General features: G+C 29.5%; 1 protein-coding gene across 1 annotated transcript; it reads left to right on the top strand.

The window, feature by feature from the left end:
- Positions 1–1,179: 1,179 nt before the first annotated feature.
- LOC111916052 (cytochrome P450 CYP72A219) lies at positions 1,180–8,676 on the top strand. The gene is made up of 5 exons (XM_023911701.3): positions 1,180–1,525; positions 1,740–1,957; positions 4,676–4,920; positions 7,241–7,625; positions 8,129–8,676. The coding sequence occupies exons 1-5, from the start codon at positions 1,243–1,245 to the stop codon at positions 8,552–8,554; spliced, it is 1,557 nt and encodes a 518-aa protein (XP_023767469.1). The 5' UTR covers positions 1,180–1,242; the 3' UTR covers positions 8,555–8,676.
- The last annotated feature ends 1,948 nt before the right edge of the window (positions 8,677–10,624 follow it).

Here is a 10,624-nt window from a genome sequence, read left to right as displayed (position 1 = left end):
TTTTAATACGTATTAAAATAACTAATGTTTAATACTTTAAAAGTGAAAAAGTTTGGGGGTATTTTGATGTGAAAATTTGGGTGTTACAAGCTGTAGAGCAATTGTTCAAGTAAACTAGGTCTTGGAATGTAGGATTCTAGACTTGAACTATGGAGGAATCGGTGATATTGACCTCTCATGAGACAATATGGTTGAATGAAATTTCATGAATGTTAGACATGTACTAGTTTTAAACAAATAGATGATGTGTATTGTTAAGTGAGGAAGAAAGTTAATATTAATGTGGACTATATTGTTTAAATTTGTTTAAACTATGCTTTATGATTGAGCAATTTGATTTTAAGTGCACAACATAATATAACTCAAATGCAAGTATAATTAAGCTAATAATATATAATGACTAAAATGAGAATGATGTTTTTTAGGTTAGAAGATGTTCGAAAAAGTTAGACGACTCTAGTCTATATCTACACTAAAAAGATGACATATATTTTTAGGTCAGTCATCTTCTAAAAAACAAACAGTCTATAAAATGTTAATTTTTCCGTATGGTTTATGCTCTAATTTTTCCGCATGGTTTATGCGGCACGGACAAGAGAGACCTTATTGTATTTGTCAACTACATTTCCACTAAAAAATTAACAAAAAAAGAAAAAAAAATACCCTAGTGCATGTAAATATGTATAAAATCTTTTTATCTTTTAAGAATGACTTATAGAATAAAAAGCTTTTATTTAAGAGAATGACTTAAAAATAAAATTCTTTTACTTAAAACACATTTTGCTAGAAAGTAAAAAAAAAAAAATTAAATGACATATTCAAAAACTATTTTTTTTTTCAAAAAACCTTTGTATTGAAGATAGTCTAAGAAAAAAGAAAAATGATAATGTCCATTAAATGTCACTGCATATGTCACTTCTTCTATTACGTTTTGAGCAAGGAAAAAACTCATCGTATAGTGGTCAATGTGTGGATAAGGTCCATGTGTGCAACTCCCCTTTCAATAATTGCCATAGAAAATTCAAACATATTTGATTCCAATATACACGTTCAATTTATTTATTTTGTATTTATTACAAATCATAATTAAATATTTGATTAATACTCATAACCTTTTTTAAAAGTTTGTCAAAATTTTAACTTTATTAGAAGATGTAAACTTAAAGTTTACCTATATATAAAAAGGATAGACCAAACAATAACTTGAGTCTTCTTTCACCATATTCTGAAAAGTTAACAAACATGATCGATTCAGTGACAAACACAGTGGCAATCTCATGTGCTATAGCAGCTCTACTATGTGCATGGCACTTGATAAATATTTTGTGGGTGAGACCAAAGAAGCTGGAGAAGTACCTGAAGAATCAAGGTTTCAATGGAAACAAATACAGATTGGTTTTTGGGGATATGAAAGAGTTTTCTTCGATGTTCCAAGAATCCAAATCTAAGCCTTTAAGCTTGGATGACGATGATGGAGTTCTTCCACGAGTTGTGGCTTTCACCCATCACTATTTGCAAAAACATGGTTAGTTTCTTCTTTTCTCCATGTCGTTTTCCAACTCGATTCGTTAAAAAGAATAAGAATTAAGAAAAGGTTAAACAATATTTGGCATTGTGACATCGATTTCTGGAGTTTTCCCAAGTCAAGATTATATTTTACATGTTGATAACAAAAAGGTGAATAATAAGAAATGGGACATGGACATAATCGGGATTATTTTTTTTTTTTTTTTTTGTAGGTAAAAATTACATTATGTGGTTGGGATGGAAACCAAGAGTGACTATTATGGACCCTGATGTCATCAAAGATGTATTTGCAAAGTTAAATGATTTTCAAAAGCCGCAATCTAATCCAATTGCTCAGTTAATAGCATCAGGATTAGTGAACTACGAAGGAGATCAATGGGCTAAACATAGGAAAATAATCAACCCAGCCTTCCATATGGAGAAGCTAAAGGTACTTTGATAACTATAATTTATTTATCTAAATCGTGTTATTAAAATTGTACCTATTATTTGGCTTTATCACCTATGTAAATTGTTCTCTTCTTAGCTAGTTTTGGTTAGTTCTTATCGGTCACTAATGATTGATTAACCATTTTAAGTTTTTCTAATAAAGTCAACGGCTAATTATTTGTACATATATTTATGGCCCTTATACTCGTAGAAGGTTTTACCGGTCAAAACCTAGGATAAACTTGCTTCTTTTCAACAATTTTTAATTAAATATTTATAAATAAATATTTGAAATATATATATATATATATATATATATATATATATATATATATATATATATATATATATATATATATATATATATATATATATATATATATATATATATATATATAAAATAAAACATCTTCCTCTGTCCCAATATTATTGTGCACAAACAAAAAACACACAGATTAAGAAAACATTAATTACCATTAAATTTATATAATAAAATGACACTTTTGTCCTTATTTTACATTTAATGTTCCATTAAAATCTTAGCTAGTTAAATAATAATATTAGGGTATTTTGGTAAAAATGTTATTTATTTTTAGAAGTGGACTATTATTTTGAAACAAACCAAAAAGAAAAGATGGATTATAATTTTGAGACGGAGGGAGTATATATAAAAAATCATAGTTTTTATTTTTCTATAAATTAAACTATTTCTCTATAAATAAAATATAATATTTATATTTGTATATTAAAAAAGTAAGGGAGCAGCGATCATTGTTTTCTATCGACGAAAGGAGTAAATGGAGAGTAAGGGAATCAGTTGGCAAGAAAAAAATGGAAGGAAGTGATAGTCGACATCTCAATCTAAAACTTGCTATTACATGACATGTTGGTAGAAGACAAAACCACTCCTAGCTTTTTAGTTCGGTTAAACAAAATAGAAATTCTAGAATAGTTCGTGAAATTATAAAATATTTTATTAATATTTTTGTGAATGTAATGCTTTTTTAAAAATAAAATTACACTATTGTTTAAGTCTTTTGTTAAAACTAATTGGTTGAGAACAACTATCAAAGTATTTAATATATTGATTATCGTCTTTTTATTGTTTTAATTTTTATAAGATTGGTTCTTTTGGTTTCATTTTGTTTGGTAAAAAATACTATTTTACTCTTTTTATTTCTTAATTAATTTTTATTTTTATATTCATAATTATTTAACATTTTTAAAACAAATTCAATTAAAAATAATAATAAACAAACCTTACCCACCTAGGCTAAAACAAAATTCTCCTTGATCTTTCTCTCTCAAGAAGCAAACAACATCACCACCACCTTCAGCCACCATCGACGTAACCACCTATAGTTGTCGCTCAAAGAACCTTACCCATTGCCACCCCGTCCCTAATCTTAGTCACCACTCAAAGAAGCAACAACCACCACCAAAATCTAGAAGCTCAATTGAGGGTTTTGAAGCCCGAATTTCATATTCATATTTTTATCCCTATATTCCCATTCGAAAGCTCGTGCTCGTCCCAAGATTCATATTCAAAATCTAAAATCAAATTTTAAATTCGTACTTGATGAAGGAAAACACACATAAGACTTTAATATGAAATGTAGTGGAGGTAACCACGTTTAAAGTGTAGTGAAATGTAGTGGAGATGACGTGACACACATGTGACAACACTTTTTTTTAAGTGGGTATGTAGTGACTATACCCCTTAACCTTATTGTGGTAGGGTGTGGATGTAATTTTTTTTTTAATTTAATTAGTTAAATAAAATTAGGAATATGTTTAAAATCAATTAAAAAGGATATTTTGGTCATTTTGTATGCGCAAAAAACTAACCACATCTCTATACTAATAAAAAAATAGTTTTAACTTTTTTTTTTGTAATGTGTTATTCTAATACAACACCTCATTAATATTATGTCACATGTTAAGAAGATATATTAGACAAATCACAATAACAATTAACGACTTTAAGGTTTTAAATAATAGATTTTAAATTTTTTATCGAAGCATTTACTTTTTGTAATTATATATAAATTTGAAGTTATAACTAACTTAAAAATTTTGGTATATCCCTTAATTAATAAACTTTTTATACATGTATCTTTAAAATAATTGATTAATACTTATAAAATTTTACTATGAAAATTTAATTAATTTTGTAACCATGGTTCTCATAGGTTATAAACTAGTCTAACATAATAAATGAAAATCAATTTTGTCAAATATTATGTTATCATTGAATTTGACACATGTTATTTTCTAAGAGTTTTTGAATTATTTTTTTTTCACTTGTCATTTTTTTTGTATTTTTTATTTTCTTAAATTTAAAATCCACATTTTAGTAAGATTTATATATATAAAATATATCATTCTATTAAATTTCATAATAATTTTTCTATAACCTTTCAAATATCTTACAGTAGATATGAAATTATTTACCTTATTTATTATATTCTGTGTATTTATGTAAAATTATTAATTTAAAAATTATGTAATGATTATAATTTTATATTAAACTTTTTTTTATAAACTCGTGTAATACATGTGTTTTACACCTAATAAATAATAAAACCACATTAACATCACATACGAGCTCTTATAGTTGTCCTTACCCGTTACCATTTCTGTTTTGACAAACCATAAAACACCTGCCTAGTATTGTTTTTTTTAAATGGTAACAATTTTTTCATTATTTTGTTCCCAGAATATGGTACCCGCTTTCCATTTAAGTGGTAATGAAATGCTAGGGAAGTGGGAGAATTTAGTTTCTTCAAAGGGGTCATGTGAGCTCGATATATGGCCTGATCTTCAATCTTTAACGGGTGATGTGATATCAAGAACCGCATTTGGAAGTAATTATGAAGAAGGTCTTCATATATTTGAACTCATAAGAGAACAAAGTGTACTCGTACAGGAGGCACTAACATCACTTTACATCCCCGGATTTAGGTAAGTCCCATGCATCTCTACAAAAAAAAAAATGATATGCTTTGTTAATAAGGTCCAAAGAGATTATGAATTAATAAAAAAATTTAGGTTTAGTCACAGAAATCTCTATTCTAATAAATGAATAGTTTTAATCTTTTTTTGCCAAATGTCACTCTAACATAACACCTCATTAATATTATGCCATGTGTCATGTAGATATATTAGGTAACTAGGTGTGAACCCCGTGTATTACACGGGTTGATTTAAAAAAATATTAAACATTAAAGTGTAAACAAAAAATATTTTTAATATTTTTTAATGTAAAATTTTAAAATAAGAAAGAAAGAAATGTATTTATTACAATTTAATATCATATGTATGATATTTAATACTTTATATATATAAGTATATGATTTTAATTTTAAAAATTGAAACAAACAAAAAATTGACAAGTGGATAATATTTATTTCAAAAATACCACAAAATGACAAGTGTCAAAACTAATGAGAGATTGACATATGGCAAAATAACCTTCATTTATTAAGGAGGATAATTCATTTCAAAATTCAAATTTACATTTTCTAATTATATGTTAAATTTGAAGTTATAATAACTTTAAAATTTTGAAATATCTTTTAATTAATAATTTATTTAAAATGAATTATTTAAAATAACTGATTAATAATTATAATTTTTTATTATAAAAATTTAATTAATTTTATAACCGTAGTTTCCACGAGTTATAAACTAGTTACTAATATAGCAAGGTGAATGACTGGCTTTTGGAACAAATATCAGAAATACACGTATTTCCTGAACTAGAATTTGGAAATAAATTTTCTTGGGAAATTCGATTTGTTTGTGGAATGACGTCATTTTTATTATTTTTTTTGCAAAATGTCATTATTTGCAAATTATGTGTACCTCTATGTGACTTGGTGAATGTTTACTTCTCATAATTTGACAATTTATATACTGAGTTGGTGAATGTTTACTCCTAATAGCACTCATTTTAAACAGTCATAGTTTGCCTTAGTATACACTATTAAAAATAGGGTTTTCAATAAGTTGGGGCTAACATCTTTGGTTAACAAAGTGTCTAATAAAGTGTTTCTAAGAAAGAGGTCATCGGCTCGATACAAATCATATACTAACTTGCGGATCTAAAAAACAAAGAAACATGGTTTTAGCGAAGTAGTAAATATAGCGAGGGAACTGCATCAAAATCTTTAAATGCATCAAGCGAAATCTATCAAAATTTTCGCTTGCAGATATGCATGTCGTTGATAGTTGTATGTGTCTTCCATAAGAGTATCTCATACACCCTAACTGAAATTGGCATAAACTTTTACTTTCACTAACGTTGTTGATTCATTGCAACCGCATTTAGTGACGGATTGTTGACTGTCTGTCGCTCTATTTCTATTTCTAGTAGTGAGATCAGTTTTAGTCCTAAATCAGTTAAAGACTAAAACTGGTTTAAAACCAAAATGAACCTAATCGATTTATTAATATTATACATTAAATGCATTCATATCGTCTCTCTCTTATTTCTCATTTCTCAAGAAAAAAACATTGCTAAACATAACTAATGCATTCCTTACCCATCAAAGCCAATATAATGCATGTTTCTCACTTTCTCACTTTTTGATGCTATTGTAATTGATTTAACCATTTGATAAATATTTTTCCAATTATATTCACAAGTGAATCATGTAGGGATTAGTTTAATTTAATAAACGATCTTAAAGTGGTGTTGTTTTGCAAATTATATAACTATATTTTCTTCTAATGATCTAACAATTCCACTTCCATTTGTATAACGTTCTTGCAATTGTTTACCAATAATAAATATATTTAATAAGGGTTATTGTCTTGCAATTTTGCAATTGATTATCAACAATATAAAACGGATACATTTCTACATCTAATACTAACAAATCTCATTATCTCAATGAAGAGGGAATCAATGCCGCTTACTCAAACCCACATCAGTGAAGAATAAATATACAATATTGACGATTGGATCGAGAACATTTTTTTTTTTTCACTTTTTAACGAATGAAGAATAAAAAATTATGATTTTTTTATATTTAATTCAGTTTTAGGTTATTTGTACTTTATAATTTTAATTAAGTTATATAAAAATGTTTGGATATCTTGTTGAAAGTTTTTAAATTTGTTGCTACACATTATAAAATGGATGGTTATGTTGTCTTATTTATTTAAAAGGTGGTCATGTGGTTATCTCATCCCACCTACTTAATTTGGTCGTTTTTGTAATTAACCCAAATAAATAAATATATGTAAAGCTAATTGTTTCTACTATGATTGTGCTTAGGTTTTTTCCAACAAAGAGGAACATAAGGATGATGGCTATTGACAGAAAAGTAAAACGTTCTATAAGAGGTATCATTAACAACAGGCTTAAAGCAATGGAGACTAGAGAAGGTAACAATGACGATTTGTTAGGAATAATGCTTGAATCTAATAGCAAAGAGGTTGAGGAGCACCAAAACAAGCATCATGGAATGACTATTGACGAAGTTATTGAAGAGTGTAAGCTTTTCTATTTTGCTGGACAAGAGACAACAGCATGCTTGCTTGTATGGACGATGATCTTATTAAGTAAGCATCAAGAATGGCAGTCACGTGCGAGGGAAGAGGTTTTGAATGTTCTTGGGAACAAAAATATCGATGTAGATGGGATAAATCACCTCAAAGTTGTAAGTGTTTATATCATTTGGTTAATTCTCTATCAGAAAATGATAAAACCGGTTGAGATTTTAAATTTTACTCAGTCAGATCAGATTGATTAAACGAGTTAAGGATTTTTAACCCAACCTCACTTATTACAAAAATGGATGACCTTTAGAAAAGTGGATAGGCCGAAGGTTGGCCCATTTAATTTTCCTAACCCATGGATCCAACATCTTAGATATAAATGATTCGACATTAGACTAACATCTTCTTTTCCTAAATAACATCCCAAGTTTACAAGATTAAACATAACATATAAATAAATATATATTTAAATGGTCCGACAACAGATTGTTATTGGTTAAAATTTTTAATCTGTAGTCAACCTAGTTTATTAAACGTGTTGATTATGGTTGACCCTTTTATTGAAATCTCTAAACAACTTGTTGGCTTTCGGTTGTTAGGTATTAGTTATTTCTCAAAATTTAAACTAGTCTTTTAAATCATCAGTTTTTTTCTTTCCATATAGGTAAATATGATTTTCCATGAAGTATTGAGGCTATATCCTCCTATTGTTGGGCTAGCCCGTAAAGTTGAAAAAGATCTCACATTGGGAGGATTTTTACTACCATCTGGAACTCAGATTGGAATACCAGTCATGAATATTCACTATGACGAGGAATTTTGGGGTGGTGATGCCAAGAAATTCAAGCCCGATAGGTTTTCTGAAGGAATCTCAAAAGCAACAAAAAATCAAGTCATTTACTTTCCCTTTGGTTGGGGACCTCGAATATGTGTTGGACAAAATTTTGCATTGATGGAAGCTAAAATTGCCCTCGCAATGATCTTACAAAGGTTCTCTTTCGAACTTTCACCATCCTATGTCCATGCTCCTCATATGGTTATCACCCTTCAACCCCAACATGGTGCTCATTTGATCCTGCATAAACTCTAGCATACATAATACATTTGCTTCTTTTGGATTAAGAATTGTCATTTCCTGTTCAATAATGTGTGCTTTTATATATATTACTAAAATAGTTTTGTATGAAAGAGAAATGTGCAATTTATTTTGTACCTACTAGCAGCGGATCTAGCCCCTTTAAGTGGGGTGCATGGACCCCACTTGGAGTTGGGCCCCACAATTTTTACTACTAAATAGCCCTCCAAAAATCCAAGTTTTACAAAAAAATCCTCTTTTTGGCACCCACTGTTACATTAAATACCCCATTGACATTTTTTTACTTCAAAAACCCAAAAATACATTACATTTTTCAGAATTTTATAATTTTTTGTATTTTTTGGACGCCGGTTAGATTTGGTTCTGGATCCGCCACTGCCTACAAGACCTTAATTTGTAGTTGTAGAGTACATGTGTGATTGTTATATTGTTTGATTCACTCATTTGTGTCTTTATTCATTAGCTTGTGTTTAGCTCGTCACTACTAATTTATAAGTTAACCTTTTAATAAGTTACTTAGACTAGCTTCGCAAGAGATTTTTTTAAAATATTCCAAATATACCTATAATAATTTATAGAAAACCCATTATTATATGTCTTTTTATGTTATTGTATATATTTCAACTAGCTTATCTGCTAGTTTTTTACCCAATGTAATTTTTTGAGAAAATTACACGGATGGTCCCTATGGTTAGGGGTTATTTGCACGCTTGGTCCCTAGAAAGAATTTTTAACTCGGACCGTCCCTAAAACTTAGATTTGTTACCCGCCCGGTCCGTAAACTGACTTGCCGTCTATTTTGCTGTTAAACTATAATGAAAAGACATATTTACCCTTACTTTTTATATTTAATATATAATTATTTTTAAAAGGATAAAAACCAAATAAATCATATCCCACCCCAAAATATACCCTCATATTCTATAACCTAGAAAGGACACTCCCTTGGACGCGCCATCACCGACATGTCTTCAATTTGGCTCCTCTCATATCTCCATTCAATCTCTTCCCTTCCCTCTTTGATTTACTTCACCTTCGGCTCCCATGTGATCGGAAACAAACCCCTTTCCAAATCCATCCAAAAACAACGATTGGGTCTTAACTTCTGTAAACTAGTTTTAAAATTCGATCTCCTCCCATGGCTGTTCTTCGCACCATTATCTCCAATCACAACCTACCTCCACAGCCTCCTGAAATCATGGCACTTAACCATGAATTCACCGTTTTCACCTGGGATTTAGGTACGTAACTCAAAGAACATTAGAAATCCAAGTGATTCCATTTATACAGTGTTATTTTGAATCTGTCGCTAGATCGACGGAAGTGATGACAACTTGTTCTTCATTTTTACCATTTGGGAAATTCATATTTTGCTCTGATCATGGAGCGATTTACATCAATGAAATTAGTGCTATTGTTAGAAAGCTTCACTCGAGTATGAAAGTTATGTGGAAAGATTAATTTACAGTTCTTGAATCGAAGTGAAGAAGAGCTATGTGAATCTAACACCTATGAAATAGGGTTACATTAGTGTTATTGTTAGAATGATTCACGCTCGATTTGATTGTATTGAAAGACCCACTTTATCCTCAATCCTAGTCTCCTCAGCCAAGTAATTTGCAAAGAACTTTTTGTGTATTTGACCAAATTGAAATACCCACTTTATGTATTTGGAACATTGTGATCTGATGCTTCACATAGAGCAATCGCGAAAATGAGAACAAGAGAGAGAAACAAAAAACAAGAACTTGAGAGAGAAACGAGAGCGTGGAGGTGATTAGGGTGTTTCTAGAACTCGGAAGGAAGAAGATGGTGACGAGATTGGGTATAGGGCAGTAGGAGTGGGTTTTGGTGGTGATGATAACGAAGAGTCCGGTCGGTGGAAAGGAGGTGCTGAGACGGGGATACGACGCCGATTGTAGGTTATGGAGTGTGGGCATGTGGGGTATATTTTTGGGTGGGATATGTTTCATTTTCAAGAATAATAGTATATTAAATATAAAAGTAAGGGTAGATATGTCTTTTCACCATGGTTTAACAGCAAAATAAACGTCAAGTTAGTTT

This window comes from Lactuca sativa, chromosome 2 (genome assembly GCF_002870075.4).
Source record: "Lactuca sativa cultivar Salinas chromosome 2, Lsat_Salinas_v11, whole genome shotgun sequence".
Taxonomy (NCBI): Eukaryota; Viridiplantae; Streptophyta; class Magnoliopsida; order Asterales; family Asteraceae; genus Lactuca; species Lactuca sativa.
This window is presented reverse-complemented; position numbering and strand designations above follow the sequence as displayed.

Coding starts and splice junctions, on each gene's coding strand:
- LOC111916052 (XM_023911701.3), top strand. CDS start 1,243: ATGATCGATTCAGTGACAAACACAGTGGCAATCTCATGTGCTATAGCA. Junction 4,921..7,240: donor CTTTACATCCCCGGATTTAG/GTAAGTCCCATG, acceptor GATTGTGCTTAG/GTTTTTTCCAACAAAGAGGA. Junction 7,626..8,128: donor GGATAAATCACCTCAAAGTT/GTAAGTGTTTAT, acceptor CTTTCCATATAG/GTAAATATGATTTTCCATGA.